The sequence below is a fragment of the Ambystoma mexicanum genome, chromosome 6q (genome assembly GCF_040938575.1).
Source record: "Ambystoma mexicanum isolate Mex_15411 chromosome 6q, UKY_AmexF1_1, whole genome shotgun sequence".
NCBI classification, from domain to species: Eukaryota; Metazoa; Chordata; class Amphibia; order Caudata; family Ambystomatidae; genus Ambystoma; species Ambystoma mexicanum.
In genome coordinates this window covers 1,606,827,803-1,606,849,719 of record NC_090937.1, presented here as the reverse complement: position 1 = coordinate 1,606,849,719, position 21,917 = coordinate 1,606,827,803, and the positions used below count along the sequence as shown (strand labels likewise).

General features: G+C 43.4%; 1 protein-coding gene across 1 annotated transcript in view; it reads right to left on the bottom strand.

Annotated features, from left to right (window-relative positions):
- Window positions 1-21,917, bottom strand: part of LOC138516896 (C-type lectin domain family 4 member F-like) — a 333,064-nt gene that overhangs the window by 148,738 nt on the left and 162,409 nt on the right. The window contains exon 4 of the mRNA XM_069632350.1: window positions 54-137. Within this exon, the coding sequence (XP_069488451.1) occupies window positions 54-137 (84 nt within the window). The remainder of the gene's footprint in view (window positions 1-53; window positions 138-21,917) is intronic.

Below are 21,917 nucleotides of genomic sequence, written 5' to 3'. Positions count from 1 at the left end.
TTTACACCAGACATTACACGGATTAAAAGGATGTCGAGGGGAGTAATACTCACTGTGCTCCTGTGCAGATGCGTTGCAATCTTGCAAAGCCTGGAATTCTGCTTGAATCTCTGCAAGATTTACCATTATCTGGAAACCTAAATGCACAATTGGAATTAGGGAAATTAAAAGAAAGCTTCTTAATCTCCAGTTAAAAGCAAAACATGCACCAATGTTTTTTTTTAATTGTTTTCAACCTTTCAACAATTTAAAATACACAATAATACAAAACTATACTTATATACACATTCAGTAAATACATGGTTAAAAGTCATTTAAAACAAACCCTTCAACCCCAAAACAAGGGTAAACTAATAGAAATTCCTACTAAAATTGAATTTAGCTTTAAGTATTTCCCATGTCTATCGCTTCCAAAAATCTAATTGCTGTTAATAACAAAGGGACCTGCTCCCCACTGAACATCATCGACCAGACCTTTTCTTTGGTTACTTTATTTGTTTTATTGTAATTAGTCAAATTACTTCTTACAAATGTTAATAATGCTACAAGTTAAATTAATTGTAATAACACCAAATACATCAGTTGCCATTCAATTTGAAATCTCAACATCAAAAGTTCTAACATCAGTATGATTTAACCACAATAGAAAGGCACTTAGCGACCACATTCCAGACCCTAAACAGCGCCAAGTGGACTGAACATGTGGGGGAGTTTAGGCAATATAACCAAAACTCATTCGACTTAATAGAATAATAGTCGTGAATCATATTTTCCGTAGCTGCACATATCCACAGTGCTCAAACTGCAACACTTAGTGAATAGATATTTAGATGTTTCCAGCATACCATTAAACCTGCATATGAGACACACTTGCTGATCGACTGCTAGATTCATCTGAGCACCCAGAACCACAATATGGGCAACTGGTTAATACGTAAACATAACATAATTCTACGTACTTCTGATCTAGGACTCAGTGTAATGTAACGCTGAGGTTTCTTATACCTATTAGAGACCCCAGCAATAGATTGTAAGCTTTCTAGTGTAGAGATAGGCTCATCATTTCTGTTCTAGTCAACAAGCTAGTCAACTAACTATGCTGATCACACGCAGATCCTCATCCCCCTTACGGGGGACTAAGAAGCTGTCAGTAACACTCTCAACTCCATCTACTCAGAGATTCAAACCTGGATGGCAGAAAATTGGTTTGTGCCTCAACAGCGGTAAAACGGAGTTCTTACTCATAGGTTCACCATGTACTAGATTACAGCTATCTCGGTAGATAGCACTCCCATCACAGTTTCTCATGCAGTGAAAACCTTGGAGGTCTATCTAGACTCAAACCTTTCAATGGATAGACAGGTCAACACCATCTCATCGGCTGCGGCCTACCATTCCAAACTAATCACAGCAGCCAGGCCGTTCCTAACAAAACAGAATTGCCTTACTGTAGCCAGAGCAATAATCGGGTCTCGGCTAGACTATTGCAATGCCCTCCTTGCTGGCACCTCAGCCAAGAATATCAGAAAGCTTCAGTTGGTCCAAAACAATGCTCTCAGAGCAGCCACCGGCATCTCCAAAAGTGACCACATTTCAGCAACCAGAAGACTGGTTTACTGGCTGCGCATCAGGGAACACATCATGTTCTTTTAAAATTGTTTTTGGCTGAGTTTTCAACCTTTCAACAATTTAAAATACACAATAATACAAGACTATACTTAAATACGCATTCAATAAATACATGGTTAAAAGTCATTTAAAACAAACCCTTCAACCCCAAAACAAGGGTAAACTAATAGAAATTCCTACTAAAATTGAATTTAGTTTTAAGTATTTCCCATGTCTATCGCTTCCAAAAATCTAATCGCTGTTAATAACAAAGGGACCTGCTCCCCACTGAACATCATCCACCAGACCTTTTCATTGGTTACTTTATTTGTTTTATTGTAATTAGTCAAATTACTTTTTACAAATGTTAATAACACTACAAGTTTAATTAATTGTAATAACACCAAATACATCAGCTGCCATTCAATTTGAAATCTCAACATCAAAAGTTCTAACAGCAGTATGATTTAACCAAAATAGAAAGGCAATTAGCGACCACATTGCAGACCCTAAACATCGCCAAGTGGACTGAACATGTGGGGGAGTTTAGGCAATATAACCAAAACTTATTCGACTTAATAGAATAATAGTCGTGAATCATATTTTTCGTAGCTGCACATATCCACTGTGCTCAAACTGGAACACTTAGTGAATAGATATTTAGATGTTTCCAGCATACCATTACACCTGCATAAGAGACACACTCGCTGATCGACTGCTAGATTCATCTGAGCACCCAGAACCGATAATATGGGCAACTGTTTAACACGTAAACATAACATAATTCTACGTACTTCTGATCTAGGACTCAGTGTAATGTAACGCTGAGGTTTCTTATACCTATTAGAGACCCCAGCAATACATTGTAAGCTTTCTAGTGTAGAGATAGGCTCATAATTTCTGTTCTAGTGAACAAGCTAGTCAACTATGCTGATGACACGCAGATCCTCATCCCCCTTACGGGGGACTAAGAAGCTGTCAGTAACACTCTCAACTCCATCCACTCAGAGATTCAAACCTGGATGGCAGAAAATTGTTTGTGCCTCAACAGCGGTAAAACGGAGATCTTACTCAAAGGTTCACCATGTACTAAATTACAACTATCTCGGTAGCTAGCACTCCCATCACAGTCTCTCATGCAGTGAAAACCTTGGGGGTCTATCTAGACTCAAACCTTTCAATGGATAGACAGGTCAACACCATCTCATCGGCTGCGGCCTACCATTCCAAACTGATCGCAGCAGCCAGGCCGTTCCTAACAAAACAGAATTACCTTACTGTAGCCAGAGCAATAATCGGGTCTCGGCTAGACTATTGCAATGCCCTCCTTGCTGGCACCTCAGCCAAGAATATCAGAAAGCTTCAGTTGGTCCAAAACAATGCTCTCAGAGCAGCCACCAGCATCTCCAAACGTGACCACATTTCAACAACCAGAAAACTGGTTCACTGGCTGCGCATCAGGGAACGCATCATGTTCAAAACCCTTGCACTTACACACAAGTGCCTACACGACACCGCTCACCTCTACCTCTCTCAAAGAATTGCCAAACCTTCTTCTGACAGACCCACCAGAACAGCCTACACGAACAGGATAACCATCCCCAGGACCTTCAGAGTTCGGGCAGGAGGTGCCAGCTTCCCTGTCATTGCAGCCACCAACTGGAACTCTCTCCCTCCGCACGTAAGAAATATGAACTCTTACACAGCATTCAGGAAAGCTGTCAAAACTGTATTGTTTGTTTAACTACACAACTGAACGGCTTCTGCCACTAACATCCTGTATATGCATGACTGTACAGTACCAAACTACGCCTCTGCTCAGTGTAACCACGAGCTAAGCCTTTATTCTGTAACTGAAACATCTGCAAACTAGGCCTGCGCTCACTGTAACCAAGAGCTAAGCCTACGTTTTTTTAACTAAGACGTATGCTTGCAACAGCGCCTCGATGCACTTGGGCTGTAGCGCGCTTTACAAATTCAAATAAATAAATAAATAAATAAAGCTCAGATTTGATTTTAAATGAGGATTTCAAAGTCGAGTGCCAGCCACCCACGCCCTCCCTATTTTCCCAGTTTGGATTCCACAATTAGCACAAAAATGTGCAGGATCGGACAAAGAGGCGACATCTTGGCCTTAAAATATAACTCAACCCTTTTCCTTTCCACCTAGGAAGCCAGTGATATTAGACCCAACTCCAGGCGCAAGGTTTCCATGGGAACAGAAGGTCTAAGTTTTCAAAAGTTTCAAAAGCTTCCTCCAAAATGCACCCTCTATGTGATTCAACCATCTTAGATTTTTCATGGTCAGTGCCTCAAGGCCATATAAAATTGCTGGGCAGAAACACTGTCTATAGAGTATTAATACCCCTTCCAGTGAATAACCTGCCGATTGATGTGCAAAATGGCTAAATAAGTGGTTCAGCAACGCCACCTTCCTCTTTTTAATAGAGACAATATGGGGTACCTGCTATCTGCATTCATCTCCAACCCGAGATAAGGATAGTGCTCAACGCACTCAATGTCCCTCAGGCTGGTAACAACTTTCTCGTCAGCACCAGAATAGGTGTTGTGGGAAGATGTATCATGTGAACATTGAGTATATGATCTACATTTATTGTATACGCACTTTATAAGTCACTGGAGAGGTGTTCGGTACTGGTCACTTTCTCCAGCAGGAGCCACTCTTTGATATTTTTAATATATTGTTGAAGGCTAACATTGGCAGGTTGAATACTCCGTGAACTTTGTTACCTTGACCACATGGTATCTAATATAGAGTGTTGGTTAGTCTTGCAAACACTAGAGACCCATACCATAATTCAGTAGAGATAGGGATCTGTTAATGTACCGTTATGTATATATACCAGGCTTGCTTCCTCCTCTCTTGTAATTAGCCTGGAATCCCTCTTGGTTATGAACTGGTAACAACTTTCAACTTATTAATTTTCTTTCCTGCCACCAGCAATATTTTTGTTTTAGCAATTTTCACCACTAGATCATTCTACCTGACATACTCTGCCAGTTCCTCCAGCATGGCTCTACATCCAGAGAGGTTGTGATCAAAGATTATAAGATCAGAGGGCCACCAGGGCACGCGTGGATGAAGTCGGTTTCCACGTGAGATCCCGGACCCAAGGTCCTACAATAGGGTCTGCCGCGTTCGTCTAAACTCCCTTGGTGAGTATCCTGTTCCTACCCTTTCCCCCCTTCCCTACTCACTCCCCCCGATCTCCCATATGGCGTCTGATCCAGCTCAGTTAACATCACCAAGACAATCTCGGACCACCAGCGGAACCAGATAATGCCTGGTCCCTTCTCAGAACAACTAAATTAACATTGAGCCCCCTTTCTCCCTCCTCTTAAACTTCACATAAATCCAAAAAACTCCCACAGTTCTCACTTCAAACATTTCTTCTTGGTTCATACATCACCCGGATTGCTGAGGTCCGGGACACACATCAATTTCTAACCTGTCACACTTGAGTCTTCCGGAAGCGGAGCCTCCCTGCGTTGTCCCTTCCATGCATGGTGTAAACGTCGATCCCCCATGTGGGAAGCGTCTACCAAGCTGTCCTTGAGTTAAATGTTCCAGTGAACAGAGGACCAACTCTTTTCGTACCCTTCTAGAGGATTGTCATAATAGTTCCACCTCGGGGTCAAGTATTCATTTGGGTCGGTGTGCTAACATTCCCAGAGATCTTCAGACATCTGCCCCTGGGGTGTCGTACATTCTTCTATATTTCATGGACCCTGGTATACGCCTCCGTCTTGGTCCTTGAATATGCCACTGTCTGTCGTCATCTTTTCTCCTGGCTGGATTTTGCTAATTTTCCTGATTACCCAGAATTTCGGCAATGCAGCTTTTTATGTCCTTCTCCGTTCTCAGCCTTCTCCTCCGTCCATCCAATTTGAATGTAAGAGAGAATGGATAGCCCCATCTATATCAGACTGCTTGTTCTTTAAGCCACTTAGTGAGGGGCATACACATTTGTTTTAGGGCAAGTGTTAGTGACAACAGGTCTTGGAAGATTGTCACTCTTGCGGTATGGAGGGAGATAGGCTCTAAGTGTTTAGCTTTTTCCAGGATTCTGGCCTTGTCGCTGTAGCTGTGAAACCAGACTAGGACAGTTTTTGGTCCTCCTGCAGCTACCCCTGCCCTATGTATTCTTTCGAGCTTTGGTTCATCGATGGAATCATCTTCAAAGAGGAGCTTCATAATTTCATGCAGTGACCGTTTCAGATCTTGTTCAGACTCTTCTGCTATGTCCTGGATACCAAAAAGTCTTCGGTTATTCCGTCGCTCTCGATTCTCCAAATCGTCCATCTTGAGACGGAATTCCGCTTCCCGGGATTCTATTTCGGCAATTCTTTGATCCATTTGCATCTCAAGTGTGCTTAATGATGTTTGATTGTTTTCTACTCCATCGAGTCTCTCCTCCATTTTGTCAATTCTCTTTGTGATTCTGTCCACTTTACCTCCAATGTCTGCTCTCCAGTTTTTGATTTCTTCCAGTTAGGTTGCTATGTCTCCTTTAGTTGCTGCAGCATCGGTTCCGGAGGTCGCTATAGTCGGTTCATCTGAGGTTCCTGGGTCAGTGCTGAGTGGAGTATACCTATACGGCACCAGTTTCTGCCTTATCTCCATGCACCCCTTTACCCGCACATGTGCGTGAATGCCTGCTCCTTCTTTTTGACTTTCTCACCTGGTTAGTCACAACACCGTGGGGTGTTTTTCTGTTGGTTTGGGTTGGAATAGGAAGGTGCCCAGTACTCCCTCTCCAGGATGCAACTCCCACTATTTCTTCTTTTGTGTGTTATGAACCTTGGAGGAGGGCACACGCTCCACGAGTGGGGGCCCAACCCTCACAGGGTCAGGTAGCGCTAAGAGATGGGGAGGTTATCGGTATACTTCACTGGGTTCACCACCAGGGATATGGACTTGAAGAGAGGAGACTCATATACTCTAATAGGGAATCCTCGTCTGGTCGCAGCGTGCAATTGTGGACCATATGTTGTCTTGACAATCTCCAGATTGCAGTTTGAGCTCACTGGTCTATGCCAAGAATGATGAATGAGGGCGCACACCTGAAGATTGGGGTCCCAACCCTTCGTTGCTTCTGCACAATCAGACGAGGTTTGTACCTACATCATTGTGCCGTCCTTTAACAGTTAGTCCTTAGTGTGACTGGGAGGGTATGTAAAATACAGTGGGTTATGACACCAGGATTAGAAATTCGAAGTCTAACAAAGCTCCTCCCAGCCCGATTACGCCACTTCTGGTGACTTCCGCTCTAAATACTGGGTGCCATCTGCTCATAATCCTGTATCTCCACAGGAGATACAGTGGTCCTCAGGGTTGGAACCCTTAATGTAAAGGGATTGTACTCACCAATGAAAAGGTGCCTAGTGTCCAGGGAGTTTAGACAAATGTGACTTGATGTGATGTTTTTGTAGGAAACCAAATATTCGCATTGAAGAGGGTGTAGGATATTGAACCCGAAAATGGGGGTGGAATATTTGGGCTCAGGCTTCCTGAGGAAGGCGCAGTGGGGATTTTGATCGGGAAAGGACTTAACCTCGAGGTCACGAAGGTATGGGCTGATGTGGAAGGTAGGGCGCTTGTGATAGTGGGCACTGTTATGTTGATGTCTTTTCTATTATATGTTAATGTGTTATCTGATTTCCATTCCTTGTTCTACTGTTGGAATCTTAGCTATTGATGACATCAGAGCAATCCTGAGCTTTGTGTTAGAATGTTATTCTTTGAGGAGTCAGTCTACTTGTACAGATGGTTGGGGGTCTCTACTGCCCAGCTTATCCCTACAAGCAATAAACCATTTGTTCAACATGTTGTGCCCAGTTTATTGCTTTACATTGGCGATGAGGATGGGATATGCTGCAAGAGGAAAGCAGCAGATGGAGTGGGAGTAGTTATCCGGAGCTGAGGAGCTGGAGCCGGACGGAGACCTCCAACCGACAGGCCTACGGGTGAGGAGCTGCCCCCCCAGACCTGGCCTACGACGTTGGACTGAAGGGAAAGTGCGCTGAACCTTCTCTGAGCTTACCTTCTGGAGACCTGCAAGCAATATTGCGCATGTTTGGTTTTGATATCACATGGTGGAATTGTTAAGAGGAGAGCAGTGTTTTGAGGTGAGCGCTTATATTTTGAAACATTGCTGCAGGTGGCAAGTGAGTGACATTCTGTTTTTCGCTTTTGGTGGATTGGTAGCTGATTTCGGAGAGCACTACAGACTTGGATTGGCACCATGGCTGTATCCGGAATCCCGGGTCCCCAGATGTTTTTACCGACCCCGGGCCCCGAGAATTAAATGGGGGCCCTAGAAAAAAGGTTTTCTCCATTATGTGAAAGCCACATGTGGCAATGGCATGTCAGTAGAAAGAAAGTTGGCTATGCTTATGCATCTTCTGGGGTATGAGGGGCAGCGAATTATTGAAACTTTACCTGAATTGAGCGAACTGGATGTTGAGGAAGGTATGAATGACTTTGATGCAGCATTGGCAAAACTGGATAAACATTTTGAACTAAAGATAAGTACTGTGTTGGAACGCTATCACTTTGGTATGAGATCTCAGCATGAGGGTGAAACTGTAGAGGAATACATCACTGCGCTTAGGCATTTATCGCTGAACTGCAAATTTGGTGTAAGTCTGAATGAACGTATTAGAGATCAGTTCATGTTACATTGTGCCAATGACAGGATCAGAGAGGAAGTGTGGCTAAAAGATGACCCTTGCTTAGATGAAGTCATTGGGATTGCAAAAAGAATTGAGCATACTTTGAGATGTGTGGCAAAACGTGCTGTGAAAGAGTCCAAAGCTGTCCAACAGGTTGAGGTCTTGAAAGTAGGTGACAAGAGGATACAAACCGCAAAAGACCAAAAAAAAAAGAAGGGCAAAACGGCCAAATCGACTGTCATGTATCAAGCAAGGGTGGTAATGGTAACCAAATAGCAAATACATCTGTGCAAGAAGAAAATGTACAAGTGGGAAAAAGGAGACAGGAGCGCCTGTGTTTTAGGTGTGGGAGTGCCCGCCACCTATCTAATTCTCTGATCTGCCCTGGAAGAAGAGCTATATGTAACATCTGTAAAAGATGGGGACATTTTGCAAATGTTGTGCCAATTACACTGTTGGTGCTGGGAGGAGCGTTATGTTGGTTGAGGAGCCAGATGGGCCATCCTCAGATGAATATGAAGGTGCAGAAAATGAAAGTGTTACTGTGAATATGGTTCAATGTTCCGGAAAGGATGAATGCGAGCATCCTTCAGCTTGGGTGGAAGTGAATGGTTGCCAAGTTAAAATGCTAGCAGACTCATGTTCCAAAATCACTTTGATGTCAAAGGCGGTGTATGAAAATGTGCTGGGAGGTAGGATGGATTATTTAAGCCCATCAGAAAAGACACCTGGGGGCTATAGTGGCAGTAGGATCGATGTGGTAGGATGTTGTCCTGCAACTTTTAAATTTAAAGACAGGGTTACGCGCTGAAAAATATATATCACCAAGAAGGGTGAGACGCTGTTGGGATGGAGAGAACAAAGGGGACTATGTATTAAATTAGATCCCAATATTAAAGAACAAGTGTTAAATGTAGAAAAACTATCCATGGACTGTAGTTTGGATGATAGTTCTAAAAGTTTAATTACCAAGTATCCAGATGTGTTTAATAATAGCGTTGGGTGTTTGAAAGGGTTGATTCACAAAATTGTGCTGAAGGAGGGGTCCAGGCCCGTGGCGGCAAAACTTAGACCATTACCGATGTCATTGCGTGATGCTGTGAGAGTGGAGTTGGAGAAACTGGAGAAAGCTGGCATTATTGAACCAGCAAAGGCGGATGAATGGATTTCCCCCGTGGTTGTTGTGAAAAAATCTGGTGGGGATTTGAGAGTATGCATAGATCTAAGAGAATTGAATCGATGTGTGGTTGCTGACCGCCATCCCCTTCCAAATATGGGAGAACTTCTGTCTAGGATAGGAAATGCCAAATACTTTGCCAAATTGGATATGGTGAGCGCCTATCATCAGATTAACCTTGATGCTGAGTCACGAAAACTGACGGCTTTTATCACATACAAAGGCATTTGCCAGTTTCGGCGCATGCCTTTCGGATTAATATCAGCTTCATCAGTTTTCCAAAAAGTCATGGATGGATTATTCAAAGGTATTAACAAAGTTTGGTGCTTCCAGGATGATGTGTTGGTTTGTGGCAGTACTGAAGAAGATTTAAAAAGGAAACTCAATAAGGTTTTAGAAATTTTCAGAACACAAGGTATTACCTTACGAAGTGAGAAATGTGTCTTTTCTACTCAAGTAGTAGAGTATTTAGGACACAAAATATTGGAGGAAGGTTTAAGGCCCAAAAAAGTGTTGGTAGATGGAATTAAAAGAATGTAATCTCCAAAGAATAAGGCAGAGTTACGTTCATTTTTGGGTACAATAGAGTTTTACCATCGTTTCATTGAAAAATATGCGGATAACGTTACGTTGCTGAGAGCATTGTTGAGAAAAGGAGTGGAATTTGTTTGGAATGCAGAGTGTGAAAAGGAATTTGTTGAGATTAAGTCTGAGATTGATATGGCAAAACCCTTAGCCATGTATGATACTATAAAAAGGACAATCTAGTCTGTTGATGCGAGTGAAACTGGTATTGGAGTGGTTATGTCGCAAGTGGGAATGGATGGTGCAGAATCCGTGGTGTTGCATGCCTCGTGCATGTTGAGAGGTCCTGAATTGAACTACTCGGTTTTGGAAAAAGAGGCTTTGGCATGCCATTGGGGTATAGAAAAACTGAAAAACTTTGTGTGGGGTCAGGAATTTGTGTTAAGAACAGACCACAAGCCACTGAAGGCTATATTTGAAAGCAAAGGGTTGGACAAAGTTTCAAGGAGAGTTGCCTGTTGGGTGACAAGATTGCAATGTCACAAGTTTAACATTGAAGTGGTAGCCGGTAAGGACAATGTGCAGGCCGATCATGCATCTAGAGTAAGGATTAGTGATGAGGAAGATGAGAAGGAGTCTGTTGAAGTTGAAAGTATGGTATTTGCTATGGTGGAAGGTGTACTTCACAAAGAAGAATAGGTTGAAGCATTGTTGTCTGATGAAATGTGGAGGCGGATAACCAATTTTATCAAGGATGGTTGGCCAGAGAAAAGATTGTTATCTGGAGAAGAGCGTGCTTTGTGGGAGGTGAGAGAGGAATTATCTGTGAAGAATGGTCTAATATATATCGATGGGATAAGCTTGTTGTTCCAGTATGTTTTAGAAAAAAACTAATTGCTATTGCGCATCAAGGCCAGATTGGTACGTATAAAACCAAGGGAGTAATTAAGGCCGATTATTGGTGGCCGGGTATGGACCGTGAGATTGAGAAAACAGTGGGAGGATGTGTAGACTGCATAAAGTCAGGGAAGAGCATATCTGCTATAGTGCAACCTGTGAAAGGAGTTGAAGGTCCTAAGGGTGTGTGGCAAGACCTTGCCATGGATATCTTAGGCCCAGTGGATATGGGCAGAGGTCGTGGTAGGTTTGTGTTGGCCATAGTAGATATGTTTTCAAGGTGGATGGAGTTCAAAATATTGAGAGAAGTCACGGGTCAATCTATTGTAGCATTTCTGGAAGAGATATTTGAGAGAGAGGGCTTGCCAAGGAGTGTGTTGACAGACAACGGTCCACAGTTTACTGGAGGTTTCTTTCAAGTGTACATGTACAGATGTGGAATCAAGCATAAAAAGACTGCATTGTATTACCCTCAAGCCAATGGTATGATCGAGAGGGTCAACCGCTGTATAATGGAAGGTATTGGGAATGCCAATGCGTGTGGGTTGGATAGGAAATTTGCGGTAAAGGAACGAATGTATGCGTTGCGGATGGCTCCTAATGCCGAAACAAGAGTGAGTCCATTTGAATTAATGAGAGGACGGAGGAGTAACACAATGTTATCCCCAGCTTGGTTAGGCCGGGCCAGAGAAACGGATGAGGTGGTGGATGAAGTGAAAAGGAATATGGATGAACGAAAGAGGAAGCGTGCTGAGAAAGTTAATGAAAAATTTCCAAGAAAGAAGACTATAGTTGAAGTGGGCGATCTAGTTAGAATAAGGAAAGCTGTTATAAAGAAAAAGGGTGATCCGTTGTATTCGGATCCGGTTAAGGTTGTACAAGTTTTTGACCGTTCTGTGAAATTGGAGAGTGGACAGGTCTAGAGCCTGTCAAGGGTTGCAAAGGTGAGGAGGTAAAATTGCTGAGCAAACAGACGCCTTTTTCTCTATATAATGTCATCGTTCGAATTACATGTATTATAAATTGTTTTGTGTAAATAGAAATTTGGTGCTCAGATAAGGGAGGGAGGTGTGTTATGTTGATGTCTTTTCTATTATATGTTAATGTGTTATCTGATTTCCGTTCCTTGTTCTACTGATGGAATCCTAGCTATTGATGACATCAGAGCAATCCTGAGCTTCGTGTTAGAATGTTATTCTTTGAGGAGTCAGTCTACTTGTGCAGATGGCTGGGGGTCTCTACTACCCAGCTTATCCCTACAAGCAATAAACAATTTGTTCATCTTGTTGTGCCCAGTTTATTGCTTTACAGGCACTGCATAGAAAGTAGCCGTCACACTTGATACACTGTACTCACTTAATCCAGATTCTTACAGAGGACACTCCCAAAAATTATGTTAGAGAGGCCTCTGGACAGGTAATCTTGGGGGAGACTTCAATTTCTGGGCAGATGCTAAATTGTACAGGCAAGTGGGGAAACCCGATACACATGAACTGGCAGAAGGGGGTAGGGCCGGGGATATGGAGATGCTAGAAGTATATGGTCTACGAGATGTAAAGGAATGGCTATCCCCTCCCCCTCAAACTGAATGTAGTGGAGATAGAACCACTCCCCCTAAAACCGAACGTAGATCATTTGGTGAGGTGATCAATGCCTTCAAATGTTGTAGAAACTAGAATTATAGTGCTTCGCAGGAAAGCGCTTTAAGGGATGATTTAGTTATGGAGTCAGAATATCATGAACAGTAGAGAATGTGTCGGGTAGTAAATGTTATGATATATTATCAAAGATCTAAATCCAAATTAGCACAGGTCCCAATTTTAGGAAAATGTGCATAGGTCAGGCATTTTGTAATGAGGGCAGCCATTTTAGGTTTTGTGACAAGGTCAGGCACTTCAACATGAATACTTACTTAAGTAGACAAAATAGTTGCTTTATGCTAACTCACTCTGACCTCACTGGCCAATTTTTTCATAAAGAGTTCATGTAGGGGACAAAGGTCGGGGTAAGGAGTGGGTAAAACCGGTCTAGAGTGGCAGATAGGTTTGTTAGTTTGTTTGTTTGTTTATTATTTGGTAATAAGCGCCAAACCCAGGGGTAGCCGGGCGCAACAGTTTTCATGACAACTTAAGCTTGTTTACAGTATTTGGCAGGAATATATACAACATAGCAAAAAAAGAGCAAATATATGTGCGACTATATACAAACATATGCCTAAAAAAACACAAGCGGCGGGAAGAAGCAAGTATATACAAGAATATATACAGAAAAGTGCCTAGGAGTAGGGCATGTCTTGGGGTGTCCAGGCAACAAATCGGTAGTGGCTGGGTGGGAGTAAGCTAGTCCTTGGCGCGCAGCCAGTTGATTATCTTGTGCCTGAATTTTGGGTACGGTTGTTCAGTTCTAAGGTCAAGAGGTAAGTTGTTCCAGCAGTGAGCAGCTTTGACGGGAAAGCTAGTTCCTCCCGCAGTGGATCGTTTAAACCTTGGAGTCTCTAGTTTAAAGGTGATGGCGGATCTTGTGGGCCTCGTGGGAATTTTCCTATTGATTTTTTCCATTAGATACGGGGGGCTACGTTGTTGAGGCATTCAGATGTGAGGGAAGCTGTTTTGAGTAGAATTCTGTCCGTTATTTTTAGCCAGTTAGCCTCTTTCCTGCAGTTAGTGATGTGCTCTCTAAAGGGGATATTTACTGCTTCTCCCAGGGCATTGTTCTGTAGTCTTTGAAGTTTGTCTGTGATGTATTTATTGCTTCCAGAGTACAGGGCATTACAGTAGTCTAGCCTAGACATGATAAGGGCGTTAGGTAATGTGATGCAGTTGGCACTGGAAAGGTATGGTATAGCTGCGCGGATAAGTTTGCAGGTGTAGGTGGTGGATGAGGCGAGGGAGTTGACCTGCTTCTTGAGAGTGAGGGAGGAGTCCAGATAGAATCCAAGGGTTTTAACCACAGACATCACCTTGATAGGGTTATTATCAATGTTGAAGGATGTGTAGTTTGGGCATAGTTTTTGGATGTTGGATTCAGAGCCTAGGATTAGTAGCTCCGTTTTGTCGTTGTTCAGGCAGAGGCCATGTGAGGCCATCCATGCCTGAATGAGGGTGTACATTTTGTTCACCAAGGCTGAGTCTGTCTCGTAGTCACCCGAAAGGCGAATCACAAGTAGGGAGAGGAACAGCACATTGATCATGCCATATCATGCCATATAAATCAGTGAATCACAAACAGGAAAGGAGTTGTCTTTGTGACCAACCATTACCTCACCTCCCTAGAACTGTATATAAGGGTAGGTGAGCCCAGTAATTTTAGCAGAGTTCCTGAGATGTCCTTGCTGTATCTTGCCTGTTGGAAGAAATAAAAACCTGATGACTTCTGAAATCAGCCTGAGTGTCCTGCTTGCTCCAGAGTCTCTTATTGACCCCAAGAGATGCCAAGGCGCAAACAGTGGGGGTGGTGGCACCCTCATGCACATTTGGCGAGCCAGCTAAGAGGTTTAAGATGATATCTTCATGCCCAAAGAGTCTTGAGGTCTTCTTAAAAGGTAAGCCATGCTATCAGGCCTGAAAGAGGGGAGTGATAATGAGGCAGGAGGACAGATGGGGAGGGCAAACTGCAGTTGTCAGCCCACCGGTAGAAGCGAAGGGACTTGCAGGCCTAATAGCATGGCAGAAGACCTTGGCGCTAGGCCAGTGAAGGGGACTATTTAATTTTTGGGCAACTTTCCAAGAAAAATTATTTCAGAGTCCCTTTTTGGAAATGTTCCAAGAAATTTAAAATTGAGTGAAAATTCAAGGGTCTTCAAAATCTTTTAATTAATTATTTAAAAATCAATTTTTGGGAGATGCATATTAGGAACATTATTGTTGTGATTATTTTTTAAACATTTCTAGAAAAGACACTTTTTTTCACTTATCCCTCTTAGAAAAATATTTTGATGTTATTTGTTGACAGTCTTTTAGAAACAGTTTTTATGGTTTATGGGGGATCCCCCCTTCCAATTATTTTTGAAAAGTATTTTTTTTATGGGATATAAGTAGTTTAGCAGAAGTAAACAGAGAATGGGAAATAACTCAGGAAGTTGAGCGTTAAGAAGTTGTTGAGAACTTGACTTGAGCTTTGCCGAGCAAGTAAGAGACATCGTGAGGGATGCCACAATAAAGAGGATACGCCCTATACCTAAACTTTAAATAGTGTTAGGAGAAGTTTTAACCCAAAATCCCATAGTTGGATATTAGGAGACGGAACCGATTAAAGACGGTTTTAACGGGGTAACTTACATTCCATTTTTAGAGGGCAAGATGTGTCTTGGAAAGGAGACCATAGGAGATACATGTGACGGGATCCATTTTGATAACAAACAAGCAGAAAGTAAAACTGACACAAGGTAAAATATAACTGAGGTTTTCTCTCTTTTGAACTGCGTCATTTCAGGGCAAGGAGCTGTAATCATGCTAAGCAGCTCCAGTGTAGAGCAAAGGATATTTATTGTTGAAAATAAATAGCTGACAGTTGACTAAGATAAGACCTGGGCTAAACGACCTACGCAGTTAAAATAGGATGACTTTATGTTCGCAGTGTATGGTCTTTGTGAATGGAATGTGATTTAAAAAGAGTTACAGAAGCTGGTTTTTGAAATTATAACAAGGCAATTGATTATGTGTTAAAATAAGGATTGAAGTGTCATGGTTATTTGAATGTTTTTATGAAATTATGTTTTAGTCGTGATGGCAGTGCCTCGGCCATGTTCAAACGAAACTGACAAATTAATGCCTTTTGATAAATGCATTCAGAGAAAATATGTATAAGTCATCTGGTTTTATTCGCTGCAAAATGAGACAAAAAGAAGGCATTATTATTCTTTTAAACATTCATTTTTATGTGCGCCATAATTAGGAAAAGTGCACTGCAATACCAGGAACATACTCGCCGAGATATGTGACATATGAAGAGCAAATAAAACACCAGAGAGCAGCACTAGGGCTCTGCCCAGTGCCCATCAGAAGAGCAATACCTGTTGAAGTGCTGATAACCAGACAACCATTGGCAGCACAGTACCCATTGAGAAAACCGTACCAGCAGCTGACACGAAATGAAGATGAATGGTGAAGGCACAAGGGCCCGGACAGACTTACAGATGAACGAAACGACAATCAAAAGATGACACACAAAGACTGAATATAAGGAATAATGATGTAATGGACTTAAAAGAAGAGACAATGTTGCAACACAAAGAAACGTAACCATATAGAAGGGTGAAAATATGCAACTAGCTAACGCCTGTAAATAGGCTTGGAACGCAAGAAGCTGAGAAAACAGTATGGCTTGCTATGCTTAGTAGAAGATTAGAGCGGCAAGCGGCAACTACATATCTACCTCAATGAAGCACATTATATAAGTGCGACTCCATTTTACAAAAGCAGAATTAAGCCTGGGATAGTAAGGATCAAACAGGCCAAGACTCATACTCCAGCTAAGCCAGACGAAAGAGCGGAATCGAAACTGAGCAAGAAGCAGCTCATACTTGGGAATTCGAAGTCAACCTAAGGAAGGGAGAAGAGCGGCAACTTCGAAGAATCGAAACTTAAAAGCATAGCAGCCTGCCCCATGAAGGTCGAGATAAGGAGGCCCAGGCAGGTGGCAAGGCCGAAGGGAGAATCAAATACGCAAATAGAGGGAAAATGAAGCAGATTCACGGTGTACTAATACGTGACCAGCCAAGCGCAAAGAGGTACCAACGTCTGATGTCGTCCAAACCAGAGGATGCCATAACCTTTCTTGATAAGAAGCTACAGTTTCAAGGCCAAGCTCAGCCAACTAATGGACACATAGCCCTAAAGTACTGATTGATTGGAGGGAGGCAGGGTGAATCGTGGGGCGCACTGCATCTGGGTGAACATTCTGCATTCTGCTAATTAAAGTGTATATTTATGCCTAGGGGTGTAACCTACCCAATCACAATGGACCAAATAATATAGGGTCCTATAGCTAGTAGAACCAATGAGACATCGTACTCAGAGTGACGTATGCATGAGTAACGTGGAGGGATGGGCGTAGACGCCCACCCTATAAGAATTATCCAATCCTCACACTCTGTTACCATATACAGATATAGCACCTATACTTAAGTTATCTTTTTAATCAATAGAATTGCATGACAAACGTTTGGGTGTTACACATCAATGATGACGAGAATTCGCTATAACTATTGCTGTCTGAATGAATTTTTCAAGAGTTGAAGTGAGACGGGCGATCACATCACTGTTGATTTCCATTGTTTCCCCGTTTTTTGTACTTGTCATTCAACGGACTTCCCTATGCCAAACCATTGAGTTTGTCCTTATTGCTTGGTGTTGGGGTAAGAGAATCCTGCACCCCATCCAACTCAAGGTGCAGCTATTTCGTCTTAAAGTACTTGAGGGTGAGCTCTGATCCTATGGGCCCGTCAGAGGTCGCTCCACCTTCCTGTACACTTGGTAGCAGAGGATGGTTATGATCCATCGACTATTGATTTTTGATAAGACACCTATTGACCGTCGACACAAAGTAACTCTAGGTCTTCGGCAATATCACGAGTCCTTCGCCATTTGGCTGAGTAGACTGTGAAGCTTCCCGTGGACAATGATAGTTTAAATGTGTCCAAAATGCTGCAGTGGGTTTGAAGGGAGACGTTTTATAAACATAAACCCTTCCATTCCTACGGGCAGTGGATCAGGCGAAAGACTAAAGAAGGGGGCAACGGAGGCGGTGATCCCGAGGATCCAGAGAGGAACGATGCGAGCGATGAGTGAAACAAAAAATGTAATTCTTTGGCAAATGTTATGGGCATTAGAACAAGTAAGGGAAAGGGTAACGGAGGGAGGCGGAAAAAACAAAATAGTCAGAAGTAGAGAAGACTGTATATATATAAGGGGATAATGACTCAAGAATAATTGAATAAATAACAGTTACCGGGGTAGACACACTAGAAGAGAGAGGTTACCGGGGTAGACAGCCGAGAAGAGAGAGGATACCAGGATAGACACCCGACAAGAAACAGATTACCAGGGCGGACACCTGAGAAGAGAGAGGATACCAGGGCAGACACCTGAGAAGTGAGAGGATTTGCCTTATTCCTGCGCTTTAATATAGTGGTCAGAAGAAACGTGAATTTAGAGCCCCACATAATAGGGGACGACTAGGCTACTACCACGTTTAAAGATGTTGTAAAAGGAGTTTGTTTAGACTCCATGTCGGAGTACAAATTAGAGGCAGGGATATTTGTGTCCAGCTGGTGTCTGTCTAGTCTGTCAAGTGTCTGTTGTACGTGTTCTGTTGTATGTCACATGTAAGGAATTTTGTCTCCTTGTTGTTTGAAACTAAGTAGGGTTTTTACGCGATTCTATAGTTAAGAGAGAATCGCACATGGATTGATGTTCTTGAGTAAATTGGTGATACAAAAGTTTTGGCGGAAAAAAATTGGATTGGAGCTTGCAGTATTTGTTGCTCGCACATATTGTTGGGAGTGTTGAAGTTGCATGAAAGTATTTTTAGAAACAGATTTAAGCATGGAAGACATTACTCCATTGGCGCACTTATGTAAACAATTGCCGAAACATGCACCCAAGCTTAAGAAATACAGTACTGAGTGGGTTAAGGGTACCGCCCATAAGATGTTTATGCCGTGTCCACAAAATGGGTCCTTATCTAAAGCCGTTTTACAGCATATGACGACTAACTTGCATGCCACATATACAGGCAAGAAGCTAGAAAAACGCCTTGCTGTTCTAGAGCTTTGGAAAATGTTCGAACAGTCGAAGGAGGAAGAGCCACCTGCAGACTGGATATTAAATGTATGCACGGAGGGGGGTGGGATGCCTACCGCGCCAACTGCCCCGCCTGAAACAGAAACCGAGGGAAGTAAGCCTGAGGGACTCTACCCATTAAGAGAGCTTAAGGCAGCCAAGGGATACAGCAACCCCACATATGAGTCACCTACGTACAGTAGTGACGACAATAAGGGGATGGATCAGGATAAGAATCTTACCTCTGCAGTCCCGAGGGACAAGGCGAGAAGCGATGATGAGAATAAGGATCAGGCACAGACAAGTGCATCTCTCGATAAAGAGAGAGAGGGAAAGAAATGGAAAGGAAGTGAAGACAGAACTGATGAGATAGCATTCGCAAAAGACTAATGGATGGGAGGGCAGATATTGTTGAAACTTGATGGAAAAGGAAGTGATGATGTGAGGCCAAGAGAGAAGTCAGATGAGGCACAGAGAACAGAGAAGGAGAAGGAAAAGGAGTTAAGGCACGAAAGGATGAGAAGGAAAGATAGGCTGAGGCGAGAACAGCTATATCGCGAGGAGCAAGGAAAGCAGCTCGATCAAAAACAGAAAGCAGCCTATGACCAGTACAGACGGAATCAGCAAAGGTTAGAAGAAGAGCAAAGGGTACGTGAACAAAGGATAAGGAGATGAGAAGATGAAGAAGTTTGAAGGGCAGATGAACGTAGAAATTAAAGGAGAAGCGAAGAAGATAAGGTCAGAGAAGAGGCGAGGAAGCGCAAAGAATTTGATGATGATTTTGAACGTAAAACATAGACAGAGGGCACGCGATCTCGAATATCTGGAGCAGGAAGTTAAAAAACCTGATCCTGTCGTAGAATGGGAAGACATTGAAGAATTCTTTCCTGCGTACGACTCAGTACCAGGCACGAATTGGGGCAAATATTGAATATGACTTCGACACCAGAAGCATTGGGGAAACGATCGATAAAATATATGATGAAATGGGGTTAGAACAAATATCCCAAAGGGAAAGGGAAGACGAGCCCTTGGAAAGCACTCAGCTCTATGACACTGTGGATGTCACCCGAAGTAGTGGGAGCAGGAGACTGTGCCTGGACAGACTACAAATCAGTAAAAACGACGATGACACAAGGAGTTGCGTGAATTGGGAACAATCAATGTCTGACTCCGGAGACGAGACGGAGTGCGAGACAAATCAAGAAGGGAGACGGCTCGAAAAGCGGCTCCCAAGGGACAAAGGGGTACGATGGTCAGACGCTAGCGAGTCTGCACCAAGGACATCAGAGTCTCCCGCACAGTCTGACCGGCATGAAGGAACACCCCATGGTCAGAGGGGGGTGTCAACACCCGCCTATGTAGACAGGTTGAGGACATTGCTAGGCAGACAGCGATGTGAGAATGTTACTCCAGCGATAGACAGGAGAGCTATGGGGAAAGAGAAGGAAGGCTGCGCATTCCAATTTCCGCTATTAGAAAAGGGGGGAGCAAGACCACAATATATTCCATGGCCACACATGGATCAAGAAAACCTGAAAAACAAGCTTCCAATGCTGACATCGGGAGCCAGGAGGGGATACACGAGTTAGAAAAGATGACAGGGGGTGTCACATTAGCTATAGGGGACATTAAAGGTGTCCTGATCGCCATACTTGGCGAGAGAGCAGACGATGTGTGGACACGGGCAGGGTACCCTGGTGTAACCATAATTAACACTGCTCACGACGGAGCACCATTTAATAATTGGAAAGCAGCAGTATGGAAAGCGCTACGAGTGCTGTACCCAGACTCTTCCGATATGGGAGCTGTAATGACTCGAAAAATGAAGGAGTCAGAAGATCCTTTGATTTATATCCAGAATTTCCAAGACGCGTGGGTGCTTGAAACGCATGACGAAATCTATACCTGTATTTTACCACATACTGGTTGCCAGAACCAGTGCAGAAACAGCTCAAGAAATTGGTAGGGGTAGAGGCTAAACCTTGGGCTGAAATACAGTTGACTATTGCCCATTACTGTAGATTGTTGCAAGAAAAGAATTGAAAAAAGGAGGCAACTCGAAAGGGTGAGGAAGCAAAGCTGGTGCAAAATAAATTATCAAAGTATGGTCCTGAAGGAGACATGCTAACTAGCCTAGCTGAACAGATCATACAACAGGTGGCTAACCCACAGCAGAGCAACCAGGGTAACGTAGGACTGTACACGAGGGGAAGAGGATTTAGAGGAAGAGGATGGCAGAGTAATCAAGGAGGGTTCCAAGGCAATCAAGGAGGCTTTCGGGTAGCCCAGATATGTCAAACGGACAAATAATCCAACCACCGCCAGTATGTTGGCTGTGCGGAATGACAGGGCACTTAGCACGCACGTGCAGAAGACAAGGCGCATGGCAAAATGGCCAAGGAATGAGAGCAGGCACGGTGAATCCACCTGCAATCTCACAACAGGGCGGTGCACTGAATCACACAGTGCAGCAGGCATGCAGCATGGTGCGCAACAAGGGGTTCAATCCACGAACATGGGGAATTTGCCACAAGGGCAATTTCAACAGGCACCACAGCAAACTTCTCAGGGCACAAACTCCGGAAGGGGAGGCAATCCAGGAAATGGAGAGAATCCACAAGTGTACTGTGGACCGAACTTATATATGAACTAGGACAGCTCACTGAGAACCCTGATGTGCTCTATCCTAACAGTGACACCAGACCCTAACAGGGAACCAAGGGTGAATGTCGTCATAGGGGGTAAAGAATATTCCTTCTTAGTTGACATGGGTGCAACACGCTCGTGCATAGGTGACGGCAAGTTTTCCTTGTCCGGCAAGGCCATAGATACTCAGAGTTTTACAGGAGCTCATAGTCGAGTTCTCTTTAAAGACGCACTCCCAGTCTCCGTAGGAGAGTGCGAAATGAATGTACCTTTGTTGTATTCACGCCAGACCCCAATAAACATTTTGGGTCGAGACTTAATGACAAAATTGAACATGACGATCTCGTTCACGGAGGAGGGCGTAGTATGCTCCACTCCAGGAATGCATTATTCAAACGTGTGTGAAATGATCAGGGCATACTCAGGACACATAGCCATGAGGGACGTACCATTAGAGCCAGAAGTCTTTGCATATGGCATAAGAGTGCTTATGGCAGGATTGCCAGGCCTCGCAGATGGAACTATGAGAAACCCTGATCAGTTTCTATTCAGACCAGGAATACCTATGCACGAAGAGGAGGGAC